The 26,935-nt window shown below is 38.5% G+C and overlaps 1 protein-coding gene across 1 annotated transcript in view; it reads right to left on the bottom strand.

Annotated features, from left to right (window-relative positions):
- The window catches only part of CFAP58 (cilia and flagella associated protein 58), a 104,020-nt gene that overhangs the window by 64,548 nt on the left and 12,537 nt on the right, over positions 1–26,935 (bottom strand). Inside the window, exons 4-9 of the mRNA XM_002821133.6 lie at positions 25,475–25,631; positions 24,367–24,561; positions 21,809–21,946; positions 19,242–19,401; positions 13,053–13,135; positions 9,708–9,899 (exon numbers count right to left, since the gene is read on the bottom strand). Coding sequence (XP_002821179.2) covers positions 9,708–9,899; positions 13,053–13,135; positions 19,242–19,401; positions 21,809–21,946; positions 24,367–24,561; positions 25,475–25,631 — 925 coding nt within the window. The remainder of the gene's footprint in view (positions 1–9,707; positions 9,900–13,052; positions 13,136–19,241; positions 19,402–21,808; positions 21,947–24,366; positions 24,562–25,474; positions 25,632–26,935) is intronic.

The raw sequence follows: 26,935 nt of genomic DNA, 5'->3' as shown, positions 1-26,935 counted from the left end.
GAATTTCATTTAGGATTCTGCATGCATTTTCCCAAGTGAGCTAGGCCTATATCTTTCTTTTTAGTTCTTTTTTAATCTCAAGGTTTCTGTTGGTTTCATAAAGTGAACAGAGTACATTTCTGTTCACTCATTCATTCACTCCCCCATTTATTCATTCACTCCATGAACAGGTACTGAGGACCTACCTATGGCAGGCACTGTAAAAGCACGCATGATAGAAAGAAGAATAAGACACATTCCCTACCCTCAAGTTCACTTGTAGGGAGTGACTTCACCATAGAATGGATAATCAAGGAACGGATATAACCAGTAAACTGAGATATGCACCAAGTGTTATGGGAGAATCTAAGACTGAAAGGTTAATGCTTAATAGATTGAAAATACTTTGAACAGCATCATCAGCATTCAGAATATCAAGCAGCACGTTAGAGAAAGGAAAAAAATTGTTTGTTCAGTCACTTTCAGAGATGTTAGAACAGGAATAATTCTTTGCACAGGCAGAATAATGCCACAGAGAAAGGAGGTAGCCAGGGGCATTTCTTTTTTGAGCATCCAACTAGCATGGTCTGTCTTTCTGCAGACAACGTGCACAAAAGTCACAAACTTGCTTCTGGATTCTTGAAGCTGGAGTGATAAGAACCCATCAGGACACCAAGAAGATAAAAGGAATTAACAAATATTGAAACAAGCGGAAAAGACAATTTACAAGCAATGTATTTCTAAGTGTTGGGACTCGGTTTATTTTTATGGAAATCATTCAGGCCAAAGTCATGCAGAAGTTCAGATCCCGACAATTCATAAAGTATATGGGTGTTAAGTAGTAGCCAAACCTCTTGTCAGCAAGCTGCCCCCGTTAGAAGTGGTATATCAGAGACACAGGCTGCCCGCTGTGAGGCTGGAGCTTAATTAATATACACTTTGAGATACCTCAAACCAACTCATGAGATATATCACATCCAAATATAGAAAGTTTTATTACAGCCAGAGAATTGGTGCTCCTGGCACTCCCAGGCTTCAGGGGAGTCCAGAAAATGCTTACAGTGCGTGACAAAAGTACAGCCTCAGTTTATAACCTACTCCTACCTTTTCTTTTGCTGTTAAAACAACCTGCCAATAGAAATAAGAGTGAGATAGAAATCAATAATGCATACAGGAAAACTGCAGCATAGCCAAAACATCACATAGACCAAGGTGGGATTAGAAAGTAGGTGATTGCATTTGGAACCCCTTAATGTACATTTGATGAAATATCAGTACAATAAACTTCTCAAATAAGTTTTCCTGACTTGATGTCAATGGTTTGAATGCTGACAATGCTTTTGCCTTCATAATGAAACTGAAAAACTCACTCTGCAATAATAGAAAACAACTACGCGCCCTGGCTTGTGAAATATTGAGTCTTCCCTGTTTTTCTTGCCTTGTTATTTTACCCTCTATCTTGAATTTAGAGAGGCATATCTATGGCTTTGATTTATTTGTATAACATATTATATTATGAATGGGGGATATAATAATATCTATCTCACAGGGCTATTATGAGGATTTAAGTGAGAGAATATACGTCTGTGCCAGCATATAAGTACTTAGCATATAGTAATTTAATCATTTAATAAATGTTAACAAATTATTATGATAGTTTACACTATATCACGTTACATAATACTAGTACTTTAAAAAGTTAATTTGATTTTCCTCCGAATCAAATCCTGTTCTGCAGGAAAAGTAATGATATGAAGCGTGCTTCTTTTATTATGATAGAAAAAGCTTAGAATTTGTGTTCCCTTGATTCCTCTCTCCAGGATTCTACCCAATTACACAGGCTCTGTATAAAATTCAAATTAACATCAACGAAACAGGAGATTTATTTCATTATGAAGATATCTATCTAGTGGACAATATTTCTTTAATCAGTTTTTGGTTTCTTTGCTTGCATCAAGTCCCTGAAAGCACATTATTATTCATTTCCTGGAACCTCTGTCCTGAAAAGCTTTGCTTGACAGTGTTATAGGCAAATGAGCAAAGAGCTAGGAAATTTGTCGTTAGGGATTTGTTCAAAAGAATGTTTTTTGGCATATAAAATGTCTGGGAGGTGACTGCCAGAAGTTTAATATTTGAAATGAAAAAAGAGGGAGATCCTAAAATGAGGCAAGTGCATCATGTGAAAAATGTTCAGCAGATTTAATAATTTACTAGGAGTGGTTTTATCTAGAATATGTAAAAGTTCAGAAAGCAGGAAATATGGTAGATCACAACTTACCATGCCATTTCTCATGCCTCTCAATTTATCTGAATAGTGAAAATTAGAGTGCAGCAAAGGAAAATCATGAGGATAAAAACTGCTGTAATCGTGGGGTAGATTATCTTACGGTTTAACAAATGTTCACGCTCTCCCCTTGTCCCACAACCTAAAGAGAGAAGTGCATTTCCCTTGCTGTTGATGTTAGCCTTGGCCATGTGACTCGCTATAGCCAATGGGAGGTCAGAATATTAGACAAGTAGAGAGACACGAAATGTGCCTGTATGCGTGGCTTTGTCTCTTGTTCTCCTTCCTTCCCCCATGAGAAGAACATGCATGTGGAGGATAAGAAACATGTGGTCCAGAACTGAGCCCAACCCACATCCCAGAGCCAAGTCCAGGCAAGCCCAGGTTAGGTCAGCTGAACCTCTGTCAACTGCAGGTGTGTGAATGAGAAATAAGTGCTTGTTTTTGTGTTCCACTGAGATGCTGTGGCTATTTATCATGCACTATTATTATTGCAAGTCTTGACGGAGACAAACACATAGGAAAAGGTTTGGGATTCTGAGCCATCCAGTTCAGGCACAAAAGGGGATCTTCTTTCTCACTGGCAAATGCCAAGCTAAATGAATACAATATAATGTAGGAGTTCAGCATCTTCAAGTTCACTTTTCTTTCTCTAAGCAAGAAAGAACAAGAAGGCAAATGTTGATGCTGTTTTGCAGCTCAGAAGGAAGAAGAGACCAGGCCTGGAAGTCACTCACAGCTAAAAATGCCAATGATAATTCAGATAAAATCATCCATTGTGGTAACATGTTTCACGTGAATTTAAAGGAAGGGCAGACCCATAGTCATAAGTAAATATATTATTAGAAAATAACTTGACACAGATACTTAAAAGTGAGCCTCTGACTAGTTAACTCAGATGTCCAATTATGCTTTCCATTCATTCTTAGTTCAAAAAATATTTGAGTATTTATTTAGTAAATAAGCAATATGAAGAACTCAAAATTGAAGAAGACTTGCCCCCAAGAAGCCAATGTGTAGAATGAGGCAGACATACGCAAATAACAGTTACGTGCACATGGGCCTCCTCAACTGCCGGAGGGGAGCCAAGTACAGAGGAATTAGAGATCACTTTTAATAAAGCTTCTTGGGAGAAGTGGAATTTTATTTGGTCCCTGAAGGAAAGACAAGGTTATTAATAGTGTTTATTTATATTTTAAATCAGGATACTAAAGTAATACATATCCATTTTACTTTTTCTTATTTTTATTTATTTATTTATTTATTTTTTGAGATGGTGTTTCACTCTTGTCACCCAGGCTGGAGTGCAATGGCGCTATCTCAGCTCAGTGCAACCTCACCTCCCAGGTTCAAGTGATTTGCCTGCCTCAGTCTCCCAAGTAGCTGGTATTACAGGTGCCCACCACCACACCCAGCTAATTTTTGTATTTTTAGTAGAAACGGGGTTTCACCATGTTGGCTAGGCTGGACTTGAACTCCTGACCTCAGGTGATCCACCCACCTCGGCCTCCCAAAGTGCTGGGATTACAGGCATGAGCCACCAAGCCCAGCCCATCCATTTTAGACTAGCTGAAAAAAAAAAAAAAAAAAGCAAAAAAGGAACAAATTAAAACAATTTGTATCCTTATCACCCAAAAATAACCACTATTAATATGTTAATATGGTTCCTTCCACTCATTTTCCTATTAAAACAAAAAAGGGTAACTAGGCATCTATCCGCTTTTTCTTCTTGCCTAAATTCTCACAGAGAATTTTTCTTCATTATTGTAGATGAAACACACACACAAAAGGACTTTCCTCTAGGGCAAGTCTATGGAGAGTCTCCTGTCACTGATTTTGCCTGGAACATGGTCAGCCTGTACAGGTCTTTCTTCATCTCCAGAAAATATTTTCCCACTACATGCTTGACTAGGGGCTCATTTCCATAATCAGAAACCAACTCTCTGTAGGCTGGTTTCTATTCTCTGCCCTCTTCTCTCTTATCTTCTCTATGATAATTTTTGTAGAGACCAGGTCTCCCATGTTGCCCAGGCTGGTCTTGAACTCCTGGCCTCAAGGGATCCTCCTGCCTCAGCCTCCCAAAGTGCTAAGATTACAGGTATGAGCCACCACACCTGGCCTGATTCCATTTTCCACAACAATCAATTCTGTTCTTTACTAACTTTGGTGTGGATTTTAAATCTGCCTTTTTTTCTTCTTTTTTTTTTTTTTTTTTTAGTTTTTATACAAATTGATTCTTATTTTGTCCAACTCTTCCTTTTTATTTCATCTTTGCTTTTTCCTAGCAGTAACGCCATGTTGGATTTATAACTCAGGTGACAGTCCTGTATTCTACTGGGGTCACCTTGTCCTTTACAACAACAACAGGTCTAGACTTTCCATTCTGTGTGCTGGGAAGCCCCCAAACCCTCTAATATCTCCAAGAATTCTTGGAGGAATTGCATTTCTTCTACTTGCTGTGGCTCTGGTTTGCTGTTGCCATAGCATTCTAGATTCTCAGGTGCATCTTGTCTCTTGCACATACTGTCCTTTTTCTGGGATGTGTCATCTCACATCCTCACCACCCCATGCCTGTGCCCGCAAAGTGCAATCACAATGCAGGGTTGATGTAGCAGATTTGCCACCAGAGGTTTGAGGAACTTAAAATCAAATATTGGACGTCACTGATTTCTGCAATTCCTCCATCATTCCTGTCTCAGGGAACTCCTCAATTCCAGCAGCGCCCAGCCTACTGCCTTGATGCTGACATTGTGTGCCCTCCTCTCCCATTCTTCCCCATCTACTCCCCATTTCCTGCTCACCACCCACTCCTCCTTTCCCACTTCCTGTTACTTTTCTCACATGACTGTTTCACTCTGGTTCATGGAGCCTCACCTTTCAAACCAAGGCAAATATCAAGGTATTTTGCTAAACAAAGACTGTTCCTCCCACAAGGGGAAACTTGGCACCAGGTTTTACGTACTTACACTCTTTGAAGGAAGCCAAACCTTTTCTCTGCATTTTCTTCTATTAGGTTAAGAACCTTATGAAATCGCTGATAGTCAATTGTTTCTTATTTACCACAAAAAGGCAATTTCAAAGGGTTCAACCTAAAGTTCTTGCCATAGAAGCATTTTCAAAGCCAGACCTTTACCGTGGGGCTTCTAGAAGCCATTCTCTTTCTTTGGTTCTCAGGCATGTTTTCCCATAGGCTCCATTAGGCTGCTGTTTTCTTTATTCATTCTTGAGCAAGACAGGATTTACCACAACCTAAGAACAATGCCACTAAGATGAAGGGGTTTACCTTTGCCCAACTCTTACTATCCTACGGTGGTGGCAGATCCACTTTCAAATCTACAGCTGGAAACACAGTGACATGCCAAGTCCCAGTCCACCTCCCAATTTCTAATATTCTTTAGAGATATTGGAGGAGCCAAATTAGGTATGTCTCCAGTCCTTTTTGTATACACACAGACAAAACTGGAGACAAACTCTACAAATAATTTTGCATTGTCTTTCTCAGATTCATATTAGAAACATGTTCCCATCTTTAAAAATAATTTGCAAACACATGATTTTAACAGCTACATAATACTATGTCAAATAAATGTAACATGATTTATTTAACCTTTGGGGGGGCTGATTCCTAGTTCTCATTATTATAAATTATGTATTTAAAAAATATTCTTTCATATAAATCTCTCCATTTCTTATTTTTCATTAGATTCAGTTTTTTCTTAAAAACGAAAATTCTGGGTCAAAAAGATAAACTTGGAACAATGTATACTCACTTTAGAAGTAGACGAAAATGTCAGTTTCATGACATCTTCCCCAGCCTTTGATATTATTTCTCAATACCCTACAAATAGAATGCACATAAGGGAGCTTTTTGTTTGTGAGAATGAGTGTGTGTGTGTGTGTGTGTGTGAGTGTGTGTGTTGGACAGTAAAGAAAGAAAGAAATATGAGAAGGGGACAAAGAGATATATATATCCTTAAGAAGTCCAGAGATGCACAAGTGGCGTAGCAACTGATACATGCTGTCAGGGGTTAAGCAAGACACAGAAAAATTGTAGGTGATAAGTAATATTTTAAGAACTTGTGTTTAAATTATTTAAGTAAGACATTATGTGCGGTTGAATATCAGAACTTGTGAAAAACAGTTAACAACAAAACTTGGTATCCGAATCTCTCTTTTACAAGGAAGCCAAGAAAAATATACAATCGTATATTAAAATCAGTGGCAGCATTCTTTTTACCACTTATCATTTATCCATTTGTTTAACAAATACTTTTTTGGTGTCTGTCATGTGCTCATGTGCCAGGATGCTAGAAATAAAGAAATGAATGAAATAAAGTCCTTGCCCCCAAAAGCTCACTATAAAGTGGATAAAACAAATATGCAAATAAATAATTACACTATAGATTGATAATCGTCATTCCAGAGACATTAACAAATCCATAAAAGTACGAAGTGACAAGCTCTGCCCATAAGGAATCAGAGGAAGCTTGACCTGAGCATTTGAGTTAGGTCTTAAAGGGTGAATAGGAATGTGCCATGCAGAGACAGGACAGAACTTTCCACAGAGAACAAAGAGCTTGAACTCTATCCCATCAATGCAGAGTATCCCAACTGCTGTGCCTTGCATGGGTTTCAGATGTGTGCTAAAATACTGATTTTACTATACCCACAGGATGGCCAGGTGGGACCTGGGCAGCTGGCATCCCTGGATTGTTTCCTCCAGGCCCAAACAGCCTCATCTTCTTATTCCCATGTGCCACTGACATGTGCATTAGTCCATTTTCATACTGCTACAAAAAACTTCTCTGTGACTGGGTAATTCATAAAGAAAAGAGGTTTAATTGACTCCCAGTTCCACTGGCTGGGGAAGCCTCAGGAAACTTACAGTCATGGTGGATGGGGAAGCAGGCATCTTCTTCACAAGTCACCAGGAAGGAAAAGAATGAAGGAGGAACTTCTAAACACTTATAAAACCAACAGTTCACATGAGAACTCACTCACCATCATGAGAACAGCTTGGGGAAAACTCCTCCATGATCCAATCACCTCCCTCCCTCGACACATGGAGATTACAATTCAAGATGAGATTTGGGTGGAGACACAGAGCTAAACCGTATCAACATGTAATTTTTTACATATGCTGTGATATGAAAAGTGTTAGGAAGCCCTGCCCCAGGGAGAGGTGACAGAGGTTTATATCCAGAGTAATAATAAAACCACACTGGAATTTTTAAGAGTTAGCTCTGATGGTGGTGTGATGGCACCTGGGAATGGAGAGAAATTGCTTATCAGGAAGAAGAAACTGGAGGCTGCAACAGATGACATTTTATGTTCAAATATATTTGCTGCCTCACCCTACAGGGCCCCTCCCTAAGGAGGACAACACTCCTGCCCAGGATGTCCGGCACAGCCCTGTGACTTGGTTGGCCAGTGGAATATGAGTGGGTAGGATCTGTGCCCTTCCCTTGTCAGCAGAGGCTCAGAAGCACCCTGGGGGTCCACTGTTTCACCATTTCCCTTTGTCCAGAGGCCAGGGCATCCTGACAGAGTCAGCCTGGAAAGAAGAGGACAAAAGGCAGGGATGCAGCTGACCTGCAAAGGCCAGTTATATGAGCAAAACATAGATCTTTATTGCTGCAAACCACTAAGGTTTGAAGGTTATTTGTGCAGTGTAAACCGATGAATACAGAAGCTAACGTGTGAGTCCAAGCTCGATAATACCAGGGCCTAACCTGACAACGAGTCCTCAGAGTCAGTAAATCAATCACTGGAGCTTCTAAGATGGTTAAGTCAGAAGAGAAATATGCTCTGCTCCAATGGCTCCCAATTAGGGGTGTGAGAATCCATTGGGGATCACTGTCCTGCAGAGCTAGACAAAGCCAAGGCACTGTGCTCCTCCAGTAGCCCTTCCCAAAGCGTCTGCAAGGCATTGATTTAGTCTAAGTGGGAAGAAGCTGACTTCCTATTAGTAAACTTTGTTTCCCACTTTCTTTATTTCTGTAATACAAATATTGGCTGCCCCTTGTAACCTTCTTTGACATTTCACTCCAAAAAAAAAAAAAAATTTAAGCATGCAAGAGCATTGGTAAGCACTGCAAATGTAACCTGAATTTCATTGAGGAGATGGAAGAGAGGGCTTACCTTGCATAACAGATCACATCTTGCTAGGGGGAGAAAAGGTAATCAAATGAGGCTTTTCTCCCAAACTTTGTTATCAACCTCATAACTAAAACTTTTCTCCATTTCCCAGCCTCCCACTCCATTCCTAGACCACTGCTCTATGCCATCTATGAATGCATTAAAGAGAGTACTATTTTAACCACTCATGCTTAATGCAGGCAATGCACTAAGACAGCTGGCTAAAATGAAATCCAAATCTCCAAAGCCATTCTTGGAGACATATATCCTCGAGCCTTCCCTCTCCTAAGCAGTTTATAAGAAGCAGAGATCTAGAACTCAGCTCCCCAATGTTTGGATTTCCTCCAGTGGTTTTTGTTTGTTTCTTTGTTTGTTTTGAGACAGGGTCTCACTGTGTTGCCCAGGCTGGAGTGCAGTGCTGCAACCACAGCTCACTGTAGCCTCCACCTCCCAGGCTCAAGTGTTCCTCCCACCTCAGCCCTCCAAGTAGTTGGGACCATAGGAGCACACCACCGTGCCCGACTAATTTGTGTATTTTTTGTAGAGGCAGGGTTTCACCATGCTATCCAGGCTAGTCTCAAACTCCTGGCCTCAAGCTATCCACACCCCCTTGGACTCCCAGAGTGCTGGGATTACAGATGTGAGCCATCGCACCCAGCTCACAATAGTTTTTTTCCTTTTTATTTTATTTTGGTAGAGACAGGGTCTCGACATGTTGCCCAGGCTGCTTGTGAGCTCCCAGCCTCAAGCAATCATCCTGCCTCAGCTTCCCTAGTGCTGAGATTGCAGGAGTTCACAATCGTTTTAGAATAAAAAATGCTCTTTGAATATTGACACACCTAGCAGATGCAGCAGTCACTCACATCTTAACTTGTGGTCATTTAATCAGATGCTTTTCTCCTAACATCAAGTTGGAGTCCTTTCTCTGAGGAGACAAAAGTTTCAGTGACAGATGCTGGGTGGGTGCGGAGACTGGAGAGTTGAGAGATGATGCTGGCAGTCCTGGTGCCAGCCCAGGGATGCTGCACAGCAGGGCAACAGAGAAAAGGGAGAACCCAGAAATTGGAAGAGGGCCCTGGAAAGTAGAAATGAGAGAGCACCAAGCATAAACATTGTCCTTTTCACAATGTGGCCCAGAATCAGCTCGGAAACAGCTTATATTTCGTCCACATCATTCCTCCCAAATCTTCACACAAATTACAAACAGAAATCTGAATAAATTCTCTTTGCAACATTTTGTGACCATCAGAAATGCAGAGGAAGGAATGTGCCTCTGCTCCACCCACAACATCACTGAGCAGCTTACCTTTTGCGTAAGGTCACTGGCTTGGTTGATGTACCGGTCACGCTCCTTTTCCAGATGAAAGATGATCTTTCTCTGCTTCTGAGCCTCATCCTTGTAGTTCTGGATTTCTCCCTCCAGGTTCCTCTTGGCTTGTTCATGGAGCTTTACCAAGTCTGTCTGCTTCTGGGTCGCATTGACCGCCTTAAGCATGTTCTAAAAATAAGGGCACAAAGCAGTCACATTACTCATAATGTTTGAGGATTTGGGGTTAAGTTTACCCTCTGCCTCATCTCTAACATAATTAGATAGCTTGTCTTTCGGATGAACAAAAATGATCATGTTCTCTACAGCTTATTAAGAGTTTGTTATGCTAATTTTGCACAAGGCACTTTAAACACACATATAAATACACTAAGCAACCACAATGCCCCTAAGAAATGGGCACCATGTTGCCCCATTTTAGAGGTAGGAAACCGAGACTGAAGAGTTAAGCTACTTGCCCACAAGTTCATACAATGGGGAAGTGGCAGAGCAAAGATGTGAATCCATGGCTGGCTAACCCCAGAGTCCATGCCTTTAACCTCCAGTCTAGTTCTAGCCTTTATCTTGTGAGGTTAGAACTGAACCTAACCATATAACTTGGGCTTTGATTACAAAGGAAGATAAAAAGCAGCTTAATAAAAATGCAGATACCTAGAATTAACATATGACCCAATAATTTCACTCCTGGATATATACTCAAAACAAACGAAAGCAAAAACTTGTACATGAGTATTCATAGTAAAATAATTCACAAAAGCCAAAAGATAGACACAACCCAAATGTACATCAACTGATAAACAGATAAGCAAAATATAGTATATCCACACGGTGGAATAGCATTCAGCCATAAAAAGAAATGAAGTACTGATGCATGCTACAACAGTGGATGAACTTTGAAAACACTGTTCTGAATGAAACATGGCAGACACTGAAGTTCACATAGTGTGCGATCCCATTTATATAAATATCCAGGACAGTCAGATCCATAAAAACTGAAAGCAGATTCGTAGTTGCCAGGGGTGGGAGGAGGGGTGGATAGAGAGTGGCTGCTGAATAGGTACAGGGTTTCTTCTGGGGGGACGAGATTGTGAAACTAGATTGTGGTGACGGTTGCCCAACATTGTGAATGTACTAAATGTAACTAATAGTAAATTTTGTGTTGTGTGTATTTAACCACAACAAAAACAATTAACCCAGTTTTTTTAAAAATGCAGATGCTCATGTTCCAACTCTAAAGTTTCTGATTCAGTGGGTCTGGGATAGGACCCAGGCACCTACTTTTTTTTTTTTTTTTTAAGCTGCACTGGAGATTTCTGATGCTGAAAAGGAAACATCTTGGGTTGGCTGCCCAAGTTCCCCTGAAACACAGAGTAAGTAGCAGTGCAATCTGACAGCCATGCTCATGCAAAAGTGTTCACCTCTTTAACTGTAACTGAATGGATCAAATGACCCTTCCCCAGGACTTGAAATAGGGCCTTTAGATTTTTGCAACGCAGTAGAAGATATAACCTTGGGAGCTATTGGTGACAGCCATTTTTTGTCATATGGACTGGAAAACAGAGAGAGACAGTGACAATCTTCACTGAAAAAAGAATGGAGCAAAAACTCAGCAGAAAGTCAACTGGCAGAGAGAGATGCTTTCATCCCAAGAATGCCAGGCCAGTTTCCAACGGGTTCCTGAGGCCTAGCTGTATCCTTGAGTTCCATGAGGCACTTTAGAGTTCCTTCTCAAATCTCTAACCAACACAGAACCGTAGATAGGTCTGAAAACTGCTGGACAATACTCAGGTAAAATGCCTATTAAATGTTGGTTGGGTGACAATGTAGAAAACAGAAAAGGTCAACCTTTTTTTCAAGTATTGGGTTAAACATTTGTTCTATAAAAGATAAAGCCACTTCCACATGACACTAAAAGAATCAAAATATATTCATGTTGCTACTTGTCAAAACCATGTCACTCATTCTTTGGATGAAGGTGGCATTTCAACTGAGTCAATGGGGAAAGAATGTATTATCAATTAAAGTTCATTGCATACCTGCATTGTCAGGTGCTGTGCTAGGCACTAAGAATACAAAGGCCAGGAAATAAAAAATACGAAAGTATACCCTGCCCTAAAGGAAGAATTGACATTAATCAAATCAACAAATAAATGTAAAATTACTATTGCACTACATGTCTTATCATGGCAGAAAACCTATTGGTTGTTTATTAGTACATATAAAATATAAACAGATTAAAAGTGTGTTGAATATAAATTTAAAAATCTAAATCCAACATTATTGTTTATATGTACAAATGTATAGAATAAAAAAGCAATTTCCAAGATTGTCCAAGAAAAAAAAAACACTTCAATGATTTTCTTTAAAAGTGCTTAGCATGTGAAGATCTAATTTATCAGTTCCTGAGAGTCCCTGAATAGTCTATTTTAGGCTAAAGTATAGTGTATTTTGTTAACATTTGTTCAATTCTGGGAAACCTAAAGAAATAATGAAAGTCAGAATGAACAAATATAGACTGTTTCTGCTTTGATGAGATGAAACTGTCTTGGCCGTGGCTGTTACAGAAGCACCCTGCCACCATCCCCCACAACCCCACAGCCATCCACACCTGGCCTGTGGCTTCTTCCTCCCTGGAAGAAATCCTTGAGCAGGAAAATTTACCCTAAATCTCTGTAGTTAATCTCCTAAAAGTGACTTTCAATGGAAAAACTCTTCAGGAAGTGGGATAGGAAAAAGGAGGGGGTCCTACATTTAATGGAGAATCTTCAGATCTCTGCCTTCAAGCTGCCATAACCCCTCCCTTAGCTTTGGACCACACTGAGCTGGAAGGTCAGACAAGATAAGGACAGAAAACAAAAACCAAAACCTACAGCAACCCTGAAAAGGTGGAAGAAAGCTTAGACCTGCCATTCCTACACCTAACACCTCAGAGTTAAAATTCAATTAGCACTCACTTGTAATTTTTGGATTAGCAAGTTGTTGATTATAGATATTAAATTCAGAAATATTGATAAACTGCTTAGGATGCCGAATAGCACACCAGCAATGAAAACAGGATCCACAAAACACTCTGAAATCCCCTCCTGGCTTATATGCTAATTCTCCAAAGTCTTTTTGTGTTCTCAGGTGATAATGCAATTGCAATTCATGGCCAGTGAATCGTAGACTGTAGGCAGCTGCTTAGAGGAAAATTAAGCACTATTATTTATTCTAATCCACTTTTGTTTGCCTCGGAGTTTTCTTTTCCCATCCACCTGGTTATAGCCAGATATTACAGTGCTGAAGAAAGACATTTATTTACCAGTGTGACTGTAACACACTCACCTTATTTAGTATGTCCCTTTCTCTCAGAAGCTCGTCCATTGCCTTTCTATCAAGTTCTGCTTGTTTCTTGGAAGCCTCCACCTCTGAATCCCCAGGGAGAAAAAATAATAAATGTAGAGTCGACCTAAGAGAATCTACAAAAGCCGAAGTGATACAAAAACTGCTTTACATGTTTGTCTCTAGCTATAAAACTACTATTAACTGAGTGTATGTGACCTTTGGTATAACCAGGTGAGGTAGGCCTCCCTCTCTCACGAAAGAGATGGAAACTGAGGCTTGCAGAGATTAATCCATTTGCCAAAAGTCTGAAGCCAACAGGTGACAGGGCTAAGATTTCTCCAATGCCAAAAATGTCCTTGCTCTTTTTTTTTTTTTTTTTTTTTTGAGACGGAATTTTGCTCTGTCACCCAGGCTGGAGTGCAGTGGTGCAATCTCGGCTCTACAACCTCCTCCTCCCAGGTTCAAGGGATTTTCCTGCCTCAACTTCTCGAGCAGCTGGGACTACAGGTGCAGCACCACCATGCCCGGCTAATTATTTTTTGTATTTTTAGTAGAGACAGGTGAGGACTAGCTCTGATTTTTTTTTTATCTTGCCCAAATTCCTATCTAAGAGGTCTGGGGAGTCATGCCCTACAAACCATATATTCTCATCTGATGGGTTTTATTTAACCCTGTATATCGTGACTTACTTTCCAATCTGACTCTGGCATAACAAGGAAGAAAATCGAAATATTTAACCCCAAAATGTATTTCCTTGCCATACCTTGAAATTGCCCTGCGAAGTTTCTTGTGGGAAAAATCCACATTCTATAGAGAATCCCCTTTTCCCTTTGCTTTCCTTCCTTCCTTTCCAGATCCAGGAGATAATCAACAAAGAGCCAGGTACCTTTTTAGGTCCAATAAGAAACATTTTATAACCTGCTCTCTCTGAAGTCTGCTAAATGAGAGCTTCCTCTGTACAATAAATCTTGGTCTCCACAGTCCTTTATCTAAACCTGAGCATTTCCTTTCTATTGATCCCAGGTCTTCAGATAAACTCAACCAATTGTCAATCAGAAAATGTTTAAATTTACCTATAGCATGGAACCCCCCACCACGCCGCCCACCCCCGGTTTGAATTGTCCTGATTTTCTGAACCAAACCAATGTATTTCTTAAATGTATTCGATTGATGTCTCATGCCTTTCTAAAATATATAAAACCAAGCTGTACTCCGACCACTTTGGGCACATATTCTCAGGACCTCCTGAGGTCTGTGTCACGGGCCATGGTCAGTCACATGTGCCTCAGAATTAATCTCTTAAAATATTTTACAGAGTTTGATTATTTTGTCAACACTGGGTTTCACCATGTTGGCCAGGCTGGTCTCGAACTCCTGATCTCAGGTGATCTGCCTGTCTCAACCTCCCAAACTGCTGGGATTACAGGCAGGCATGAGCCACTGCACCCGGCCACTTGCTGTTTTTAAATGTTTTTTATTATACAAGTAAATAGAAATACAGAACAAAATTAGAAATTCAGATAAACGGAAGTGAAAAAATTTAAATCAACCAGAATCTACTTAGTATTTTAATATGTCTCTTTCCCAGCTTATTCTTATGTAAATATACATGTGTATATAAATATATTTACATATATTTATAAATACATATATTTATATATTTATAAATATATGTATTTATAAATATTTATAAATACATATATTTATATATATTTATGAATACATATATTTATATATATTTATGAATACATATATTTATATATATTTATGAATACATATATTTATATATATTTATGAATACATATATTTATATATATTTATGAATACATATATTTATATATATTTATGAATACATATATTTATATATATTTATGAATACATATATTTATATATATTTATGAATACATATATTTATAAATACATATATTTATATATTTATAAATACATATATTTATATATATTTATAAATACATATATTTATATATTTATAAATACATATATTTATATATATTTATAAATACATATATTTATATATATTTATAAATACATATATTTATATATATTTATAAATACATATATTTATATATATTTATAAATACATATATTTATATATATTTATAAATACATATATTTATATATATTTATAAATACACATATTTATATATATATTTGTAAATACACATACACCCCAAAAGGGAATCATAGTACACTAAGTATATAGTACACTGGTTTTATGGTTTCAACATTTGGTGTTGAGTTTTTCCCCCAAAACAGAAGCTTATTGTACACATAGTATACTATTTTGTAGCTTGCTTTTATAATTAACAAGCATAGAATAAATGCCTTTCCATACTATAAATGTGCATCAGCATCCGAATTTTTAATAACTCCATGGTTTTTCACCGTGTGAAAATACATAATTTATTTAGCCAATCCTTCATTTGAACATTTAAGTTGCTTCTTTTTCTTTTTTTGTGTGTGTGGTTATAAGCAATAATCCTGTGAAAGTTCTTATTCATATTTTTCCTGTAGAAGAGGAAGTCCTGGATCAAAGGGGATTTTTAAAAGACATTTCTCTCTGGAAAATTAATAGCAATTTAAATCCACACCCAAACCATCCCTGGATATCATCATTCTCTTTGATCTTTGACAGTCTGATAGATGTTTAAAAACCAATATGTCAGTATTTAATTTGCATTTCTTTGCTTAGTGGTGAAGTTTACTACTTCTTCATGTTTAATGACCATTTATTTGTATTTCTGTTTTTCAAATTGCCCAATTTGCCCTTTGCCAATTTCTCTCCTAATATGTTTATCCTTTCTGGATTTTTTTTTTTCCTGAGACAGGGCATCGCTCTGTCACCCAGGCTGGAGTGCAGTGGTGTAACTACAGCTAACTGCAACCTCTGTCTCTCAGCCCCCTGAGTAGTTGGGACTACAGACATGCACCACCATGCCCAGCTAATTTTTATCTTTCTTTCTTTTTTTTTTCTGGTAGAGATGGGGTTTTGCCATATTGCCCAGGCTGATCTCAGACTCCTGGGCTCAAGCAATCCACCCGCCAAAGCCTCCTAAAGTGCTGGGATTATAGGCATAAGCCACCACTCCCGACCTTTTTTGTGGATTTTTAAAAGAAGCCCTTTACATATGATAAAGAGCTCTGACATTCTTTTAGTCGATTTGCCTTCATTTATAGAGAATACAGAATATAGAAAATTTTAACTTTTATTTCATTTAATCTCTCAATCTTGGCTTTATGGTTTCAACATTTGGTATTGACTTTTTCCCCAAAAACAGAAGCTTATTGTCATGCCATTATTTTCTTAATAATCCATACTGCACACTGGTATGAAACAACACCTTACCTTAGATGATAATCTAGTCTTTTCTGGCCTTTCCAATTGTTTTCATTGATCTGTTTATCTGGACATCATCACTATGCAATTTGATTATTGATGCTTTATAATACATTTAAACATCTGGAAAGGAAAATCTTCCCTTATTTCCTAGATTTCATTTCTATTTTCTATTCTATTTCATTTCTATTTTCATATGTTTATTCTTCTGGAGGAACTCTAGAATCAATTTTTGAGTCCCATACAACATAACTCACTGAATTTTAAAGAGACTCGCTGTCACCCAGGCTGGAGTGCTATATGTGCAATCATAGCTCACTGCAACCTTGACCTCCTGGACTCAAGTGATCCTCCTGTCTCAGCCTCCCAAGCAGCTGGGACCATAGGCATGTGCCACTACAGGTGCACAGGAGCATGCCACCACACCTGGCAATTTTTTTTTTGAAGAGATAGTATCTCAATATGTTGCCTAGACTGGCCTCAAACCCCTAGCCTTAAGCAATCCTTCTGTCTCAGCCTCCCAAAGTGCTGGGATTATAGGTGGAAGCCACCATGCCAGGTCCCAACTCACTGAAATTTTTTTGGAAAAATTAAATGTATAAATTAACTTGGACAGATTTATATTTTTATCCTATTGAGTTTTCTCATCCAGGAACTTGATATATCTCTCCATCTTTCAAGTCTTCCTTTATATCCCTCAATAGAATTTTGTGGCTTTTTTAATATATAGATCTTGCAGATATCTTGGTAACTTTATTCACAGATATTTTATTACTTTAGTTGCTATTGTGAAGAGAATTTTTCCATTATATACTCTGATTTTTTTGGTATGAAAAAAAGCTATTGATGTCTACATATTTATTTTATAACCTGCCACCCTACTGAACTCTATTAACCTCTCTTGTTAGTTCTGGTAGTTTTTCAGTTTATTTCTTGGTTTCTGTGGTAGAAAATCATAACATGTAGGAGGGAGACCCATGCTCCTAACCGTTATGCCCAGTGCCACTTCTTGGTTGAACACATCAAAAGGATGTGATCCCTAAGAAGAAATAATGATATTGATGATACCTATAAAGTAGTCAAAAGAGAGAGAATGATAACTTTGTATACATGATTTAAGGATGAAGAGTTGGGCTCAACGCCAAATGGGTAAAACTTTTTTTTCCAAAGCTTAGAACTATTGCAAGCAAAAACATAGAAATTTAAATATGGAAGTGTTTGGATAGCCAGTTACAAAAAATGCTCTTAAAGTTCCATTTTTCTTCATTTCTGTAACAGAAAGTATTAGATTGAAAACTCGCACTGGACTGTAGGTATCCTGAGGGCAGAGTCCTCCATGCACCCAGCACCTAGAATAATGCCTGCCCATAGTCTGGGTTTGATTTATTGAATGGATGAACAGAGAAACTGTTGAGATAAGCTGCAACTGCATCTCAATAAAACATTATTTCTTGATGTCTCAGAAGGAAAAATATCTACAAAGACCTAAGTGACAAATATTTCTTTTTTCTCTCTCTCTTTTTTCTTTGTTATTTTTTGGAACACAGTCTCACTCTGTCACCCAGGCTGGAGTAGAGTGGCACAATCTCAGCTCACTGCAACCTCTGCCTCCCAGGTTCAAGCGATTCTCCTGCCTCAGCCTCCTGAGTAGCTGGGATTACAGGCACCCGCTACCATGCCCAGCTAATTTTTGTATTTTTAGTAGAGACAGGGTTTTACCATGTTGGCCAGGCTGATCTCGAACTCCTGACCTCAGGTGATCCGCCTGCCTCGGCCTCCCAAAGTGCTGAGATTACAGGCCTGAGACACCGCGCTCTGCCTTAATTTTTTTTTAAGACAGAGTCTCACTAGTGACAAATATTTCTAATAATTCTATCCAGAGATTTAGATTGTACCTAACTTTTAGTGAGGAATGTGTGCTTTTGTGCTTTTATGTATGTTGTCTCATTCAGTGATTGACAACTTACAGCCACCTGGTTAAAGTCAACAGGACACAGATGTTCCTGCCTCACGTACTTCAGTGGAGTCAGAATTCATACCCAGGTTCTTTGTCTCCAAGTCCAGAGCTGTTTCTGCTGCACCAAATTTGACAAGTATACTGTATTTTAATTATATTTTTTATTCAGAAAACAAGAATTTATCTGGATGATGATGGATGGAATGTAATTAGCACTTACTGTGTGTGCCAGGCAGTGCCCACAAGTGCTCTGTGTTCACTTATTTCACCCCCAACCACCAGATGTGGTGAGATGGGAACTAAACCCAGGCAGCTCTGACTCCAGGGTCTGTGTCCTTACTGATTTCTCTGTACCTCCCTGTGGCACTTAAATTTTCCCTTCACAGGTTGGTTATAACTGAGTAAGACAGGGGTTCATCACATGGCAAAGTACTGACAGAGAAAAGACGTTAGAAGCCATTCATTTTTGTTCCACTGATTCTTAGTGCAATATTGTCCCAGATACTGCTAATGAAGGACATTCATTCTAATGTATTCACTATCTTCTGTGGAAAAGAAGAACTAAAGCAGGTCATGTGACCCTCAGACATAAGAGTTTAGATGCTATTTACTCCATGGACAAATACTGAGCAATACTTCAGGCTGGATTGTCATTTTTGCTAATGGCACCTGTGGAAGAATTTTTTAAGGTAAGAGTTTAAGGTGTTCAAAATGATGCCCCCCACCCCACCCCATATTGACTGTTTACCAGTATGAGTGTTTTTTCACTGATTTCATTTGGTATGGATTGTGTTTGTAAACATGGAGCCCTGGGTTACAAGATAACATCAGTCACCAATAAAATGTTCTAAATGAATAAAAGCACAAAATGGTTTACCTCTCTCTAATCCCACAATCTGATTTTTTAGGGTTTCTTTGTGCTCTTCGACTTCTGCCTTTTGATCTTCAGTGTGGTGCAATTTCTTATGAATTTGTTCTCTGATTTTGTTGAGCTTCCCGATGTCAAGTCGCATTTGATGGACTTCCTCCTCTTTGGCCTGTAATTAGTGAGAAAGAATTAATGAGACACTTTGTAAATGAAGAGCAGGGAACTGGATGATGGTAAACTCAGAACCAATAAAAGGAAATTCTTCCCATGGCATTTTAAAGTTGTTCTGTGAGATTAAATCAAGCACACACAATTTGGTTTTGAGAGAAATTGAAAAACTGTCCACTGAATAAAACATGTGGTTATGTTTTATATTTTTACAAACTAAAAATAATAAAAAGACTGAAAAATTTTGTTTCAAGTTACCATCTGAAATGGTTTGGCTGTGTCCCCACCCAAATGTCATCTTGAATTCCCACATGTTGTGGGAGGAACCCGATAGGAGGTAATTGAATCACGGGGGCAGGTCTTTCCCATGCTATTCTCATAATACAAACTAAGTCTCACGAGATCTGATGGTTTTAAAAGGAGGAGTTCCCCTACACAAGTTCTCTCCCTTTGCCTGCTGCCATCCACATAAGATGTGATTTGTTCCTCCTTGCCTTCCACCATGATTGTGAGGCCTCCCCAGCCATGTGGAACTGTAAGTCCAGTTAAATCCCTTTCTTTTGTAAATTGCCCAGTCTTGGGTGTGTCTTTATCAGCAGCGTGAAAATGAACTAATACACCATCTAACTGTAAAATCAAATAAGATAAGAATGCTAAGTTGTATGTATCAAAAATATGTGAATTTTGTATATTGTATTTGATTAGCAATTTTCATGAATTTACAAAGTGATCTCTCTCAGATGGTTATTAACATACTATAAAATATTCAAACACTCTTTTGGACTCACTGGGCCATTGTAGGTCAATTATATACACTAGAGAAGGGGTCCTCCTTCCTCAAAGTATGTTAGTCTGTAAGTATACATATGGATAAGTGGACCAGATATTTCATAGTATGAATAGGCAGTCTATAAAATGGCAAACAGTCCCCAAAAATAATCCTAGCAAAGAAAAGCACCCGATTTTTGTCTAAAGACTTCAAGCTTTCCAGATTTTGGAAATTTTAATTAAATTCACTTTTTTAAAATTTTGCCATTAGAAGTGACTGGAAAAGCAGCTGGGATTCTTTTGCAAACAAAGGTTAGCAATTATCTCAGCTCATAACAATGAAGAGACTGAAATTAGCTGTTCATGTTATCCTCAGATTATTGCTAGAGGCTGAATCCCATTAGGCTCATGATCTGATAACAGAAATAGTCCATCTTTCAAAATGCCCCATTCATGTTATCAAGGGAAAGAATTAATGGCATGAGTCTTTTTCCTTTAATTTTACCTTAGGGGCTAATATATTATTTTGAGTTAAGTAGTCATCTCATCTCTTCTTTAACTTATTGCATTCTCATAAAGAATGGTTTCAAGTCTACCCATTCTGGGCTGTTTTAAAAGTTTTTCAGCATCAGACCCTCAGACCCTATAGGGTTCAAATTAGTCGATGTTAAGGCCTCTCCAGTTCTAAGATGTTCTAATTCAGTGGTTATTAATCCAGACCCCACAGTTAAACTTCAGAAAAATCCTGGAAACCTCTCCTATTTCTGGGATGCATGCAACACAAGATGTAAGATATGCAAAGAAGTGTGTGCATGTGTATATTACCATCAGATTCTCAAAAGAGATTGTGATACAAAAATGTTATGGTTCTCTGCCCAAATGTATGTATTATTCTTGCCAGGCCACTCTTTTTACATCCAGTATTCTACATAACCAGAGTAGGGAATATGGATTTTTTTCAGAATTAAAGTGATAAACATAAAGTGATAAACATAAAGTGATAAACATAAACATAAAGTGATAAACATAAAGTGATAAACATAAACATAAACATAAAGTGATAAACATATGCCTCTGTTAAGCAGGTAGGCATACAATATATATCGGAGTATAAACTGTTATCTAAACTTAATTTGGAAGCACTCTTCAATGAGAACAAGGAGAAGAATAGGAAATCTGTCTCAAAATATACATTGGACAGAAGTGAAAATCATGATTCCGCAATCCTGTAAGTAAACCCTAGGTAGTAACAGTCTCTCTCCCAGCCGTTCCGTCCCACCTTCTCCAACAAGTAGTAACTATAATCTGAATTTTTTGCTGTTTACACGTGTGAATGGATTTCTAGATTTGAGCAACTGGTTTCTTGCAAAGCTAGTTACAGAGATAGACATCTGAGCTCACTTTGGAAACCATTTGCATAACCGTATGATCAATAATCAGGTTTGCAATTTTACAAGAATGGAAGTCATCAAACTCTGCTTCTGGGCCTAAAGCAATCACTATAGGCTTGCACCTGCCTCTGATGTGTCAAGGTACTCAGTAGAGCCAACACAGGCTATCCAACCGAGGGCTCCAATTGCCAAGGCAAACCTGTGTTAGGAAGAAAGAGCTAGGGAACAGACATGTGACTTGGTGCTTACTTTGAGCTCCAACGCCTTCTGTTGGTTTTCCTGGGATAGCTGCTCACAGAGCAAACTGTGCTGTTCATTCTCTTGCTGAAGTTTAGCATTTCTCATCTGAAATTGCTCGAGTTCCTTTGCAGCTCTCTCATTCAATATCTGAAAGGGATAGAATGAGCTGGTTAATGCTTTTTAATCTGATTACAATAGTTGGATATACACACAGGGGGCCCCACAAACCTCCTGGGAAGATAACAGCAACCCTGAGTTTTTGTCTTTGTAGAAATTGTTCTTTATTCCCGATGAAAGCACTAACACACTCAAATATGATGAATGTTAAACGGTTGAGGAAAATGATGCCTTCTAATGAATAACACAGTGAGCATAAATTTTTTTCTGAGAGCCTTGGGAAGTCTTGTTCACAGGTGGTGGATAAATATTTTAATGCCTGTTTGCCATTTGGCAGGCTTCGCATACGCAACAATTGCTATAATCATTGCAAATGAGCTAGAGATTCAAACGGATTTTATAAGCTGTGGGGCTAGGAAGCTACATCTTCAGAAGCAAATCCTGCATTAACATGCCTACAACATTTTCGTCAACAGAACTGTTCACTAACACCAACACAGAGACAATTTTCTTTTAATCTAACTTAAGTCGAAACCGTGGAACAGCAGCAAAGTGATTTATATCTGCTTAAGTGCAGTGTCAGCCAGATTTTCCTCTTCCCTGCCTTGACTATCCTAAGCAGATATGGTTTTATAAAAACAAAGGATTATATCTTGGGGGCTCATTTCTATTGGGGGAATATTGAGGAGGTGGAGGGATAGCAAATGAATTGCAGGATAAAAATAGAAACACAGTTTAGGTAATGTCTCCAAAATATAACTTCCATGCACACAAAAATTAAGCATGAAAAGAATCCAACCAATTCTCCATCAACAGGGACTAAATAAAATGTGACCTGCTATGCTAAAAATGAAATTGTGTTTCATAGGAGGATAGTTTTTATCCTGATGTCCAAAAGCCTCTCTCTTATGTTTCATGCTCAAAGAAGTCTCATGTTTTTCTGCTGGAGGCTGCACATTGTGAATTATCTATTTGACTTCTGGCTTTATATAAAATTAATAGAGCAACGGACAAAAAAAAAGTATACTTATATCTATTTTTTAGTATAAAACTGCTATATGGCTTGACAATTCTTTGGAAACAAGCTTCCTGAGGAAAAACATATTTAAGAAAAGACTTTTCAATTACATGAATTGCTTTTTTAAGAAATGAGAGAAAACATAATACAATTACTAATACTTGTGTCACCTTAAACTGCTATAATAGAGGAAGTGTTAAAAAACAGTACCATATTAAAAATACATAAAGACTGACCATAGTTTGCTAAACTTGAAAATAACTTAAAAATAAACCTGTTGGCTGGGTGCAGTGGCTCATGCCTGTAATCCTAGCACCTTGGGAGGCCAAGACAGTTGGATTACTTGAGGTCAGGAGCTCGAGACCAGCCTGGCCAACACGGTGACACCCTGTCTCTACTAAAAATATAAAAATTAGCCAGGCATGGTGGCGGACTCCAGCTACTCAGGAGACTGAGGCAGGAGAATCGCTCCAACCCAGGAGGTGGAGGTTGCAGTGAGCTGAGATCATGCCACTGTGCTCCAGCCTGGGCGACAGAGAGACTCCATCTCAAATAAAATAAAATAAAATAAAATAAAAATAAATAAATGAAAATAAAACTGTTAAAAATAAATTGTTATACTCACCCAGTGGAATACTGCACAGCAATAAGAGCTCATGGTCTACTGAGCTCTGTCCAATAGAGCTTTCTGCAGTGATGTAAATGTTCTCTGTCTGTGCTAATATGGCATCAGCTAGCCACCTGTGGCTGCTGAGTACTTGAAATGATGCTGGTACAACCAAGGAAATGAATTTTTAATTTAATTTCATTTTAATAAAGTTGAATTTAAATAGCCACTTGTTGCTAAGGGTTACCATATTGGGCATCACAAGTCTATAACTACATGGCAACAACATGAATGTATCTCACAAACAGAATACAGCAGAAGTTAGACACAAAGAATATATCCCATAATATTTTATTTCTGTAAAGTATAAAGACAGGCAAAACCAAACTCTGCTTAGAATTCAGGATAGAGATGGTATTTTAGGGGGAGAAGGACTAAGAGGGAGCACAAAAGGGCTTCTGAGGGTGCTGGTAATGTTCTGTTTCTCCGGCTGGGAGCAGGTGACCAAGATGCAGTTGAGTGGTGAAAATTCATCAAGCTGTCCACTCGTGACATATACATTTTTCTATATGTGTAGTATAGATCAATAGAAGGTTAAAAAGAAACTTATTAACCTGTTAGAGCTGGGAAATTTAAAAGGGGGGGCATAACTACCTCATAAGAGCCATTCAAAGACCAAATTACAGTGCTAAGTTTTACATCATCAGCACGAGTAGTGAAGGGAATTTGCTGCTTTCCAAGAGAATTCAAAATGCACAAAGGGGTGAATAAAGGTGCCATTCTGGGTTTTTCTTGTTTTTTGGCAAAGGCCCACACCCAACTCACCTTCTGCTCCTTCAGCTGCTGCTCCAGCTTCTGAAGCTCCTCCTTGCTCTTCTGCACATACTGCTGCAGGGCTTTTATTTCTGTCTGCCTGCTGTCCATGTCTGTCTGAATCTGCTTGAGCTCTTTCTCTAGTTTTTCCTTCTTCCGGAACTCCCGGGAAGCTTCGTTCTGACGTTGCTGGATTTCTTGTTGGAACTAGAGGGTGCGGAAAGGACAAGAGAGAAAGAGATGAGACCTGACCATGGCAGGTCTCAGCCAGCCAAGCCCCCTCCTCTCTCAGGTCTGTGATTGTCAGGGCAGTCACTTTGCAGTAGCATTTCCCCTATAGGGCAGACATCCTTAAGCCCCAGTGTCAGGAATATTCTATACTGTTTCTCGGGGCCTTGAAATCAAATGACTACCCTGATGGTGGGCAACAAATCCACAAAGTGTGGTATAAAATCAAATACATATGGAAGCTCAGAGTTCTAGGGGCATTAAACATGGAAAGAATTCATCCCATTCTCTATCAATAGGGACTAAATAAAATGTGGCTAGCTACCCTAAGTATAAAATTGTGTTTTACATGACCCTGGATATTACTAAAGAGAGCACTATAGGTTTATCTTGATGTCCAAATGCTATGAAAAGCCTTTTTCTTATCTCATGTTCGAAGAAGTCTCATGTTTTTCTCTTGGGGACTGCACATTGTGTATGATCTATTTGACTTTGGGCTTTATATAAAAGTGTTCAGAAGGAGTCTGCTAAATGGCTTTCTAATAAATAAATAAATAAATAAGAAGGGCCAAAGAAACTACTTCCACCACCCCCAGATGCTGGGCCCCCTGGCCTTCATGGGAATCATCTTTTTGAGCCAGAATTGTAAGTAGGGAGTGCCTGCCTCAGTGACTTCTCAGACAGAGAACGCAGAGAAAGAACAATTCAAGTTGTTCAACTCAAGTAAAGCTCCTCTCAAGAGAACAAACTAAAGAAACAAGCAGAACTGAGGATGTTTCATTTGGGCGCAAGGAGGTAAATTTGAGAAAGGAGCAAGGTGGGAATAGAGACTGTGGAAGGACAAACATCCTCTGGAAGGAAATATTCCTTCTTCTTGCCCTCCATGGCAGACCTGACTGATGGCGTGTTCAGCCTCCTCTTTTAATCGCTCTGTTTCCTGCTGCTGTTCAGTGGTCTGAGCTAGGGATTCTCGTAATTTTACCACTTCTGATAAAAGCTGGTCTCTCTCCTTTGTCACTTCTTCTTTGAACCTCAGTAAATCTCGGATGCTAAAACGGAAGAACACAGGAGTCAGACTAAATGGCCATCTGCTCAGGGGTCCTTCATATCATTCTCTGAGTTCGTTTTCATGGGAAAGATGTCAGGTCAATGATTAATACTATTCAGGCATTAAAGAGAAAGATCTTTATGCCATGATATGGGATCAGATTGTGAGATGTTAACTGGAAAGAAGTACTAATGATAACATGCATAGTATAAATTTTTTTTATTTTTAAGAAAATACAATGTCTATTCATGCATGTGAGTGTGTGTGTGTGTGTGTTTTACAGACATTTTTACAGAAGCCCAGAAAAACATATTACTGATTATCTCTGAGAAATTTAGGGTGGAAAGTTGTGGGGGTCGATACTTTCCACACCTCTGTATTACTTGAATTTGTTACAATAAGACTATATTGCTATTGTCAACTCTGGTAATTAATCCTAAGCAGATGTCAATTTAGGAAATTATTTGTTTAATATATACACTGGAGGGCTATGATCACAGCTATAAACTCTAGAATAAAGCATAAACAGAACCAAATAATATGCATTGCTAGTTTTCTATCCATTTACCCAAAAAGATTAGTTTCTCCCAAATGAATGCAGCCCAGATAAAATGTTACAAAGAACAAAATTGGGAAAATCATTCATGATGCCCATTTTTGGAGGTCATGTGATAATATTCATTGATTTGAATTGTAAACCAGTTACCTCCAAATTTCAAAAGCCATTCCATATGATTTGGCATGACTTCCTGCAGAATTAGCACTTCGCAAGTGGAAACTCAGTGTCTGATATGACCTCTGCAGCAGAATGAATGTAGAGCAAGGCAGCTCTTGGAGCTGAGAAGGCAGAGGAGAACTTGCACTGCAGACTCTTGCTGACAGTAATCAAACGACTGCTCAAAACACAGTAATTTGTCAAAGTATATTTACCAACACCTTTGATGTAATAAATGTTTAATAAGGAAACTTTAAACCTGCACTCAAATTCTACTCCAGAAATAAAACCTCAAATTCGAAGGTTACTATGAAGACAGACAGTTACACCTGGGCACACTGTTGAAGATAAAATTATGGGTTGGATTGTTCCTTCAGTTCTCCTCCTCACCCTCTTCCAATGCTTGTTAAAAATGTCTTGTATCTGAATCAGTTCCCTCACATTCCTCTTCAGTAGTTGCTCTGAATATGCTTGACTTCCTTAACAAGAGGATAAAGCCCACACTACAGGCATCACATTTTCTGTTTTTATTTCCTATTCCCTCTCCCAACACCTGTACTTAGAAATATCTGTCAATGTTGGATCAATGC

Source organism: Pongo abelii, chromosome 8 (assembly GCF_028885655.2).
Source record: "Pongo abelii isolate AG06213 chromosome 8, NHGRI_mPonAbe1-v2.0_pri, whole genome shotgun sequence".
Classification (NCBI taxonomy): Eukaryota; Metazoa; Chordata; class Mammalia; order Primates; family Hominidae; genus Pongo; species Pongo abelii.
Note: the sequence above shows the minus strand (reverse complement) of the source record. Positions and strands in the feature narration are given on the sequence as shown.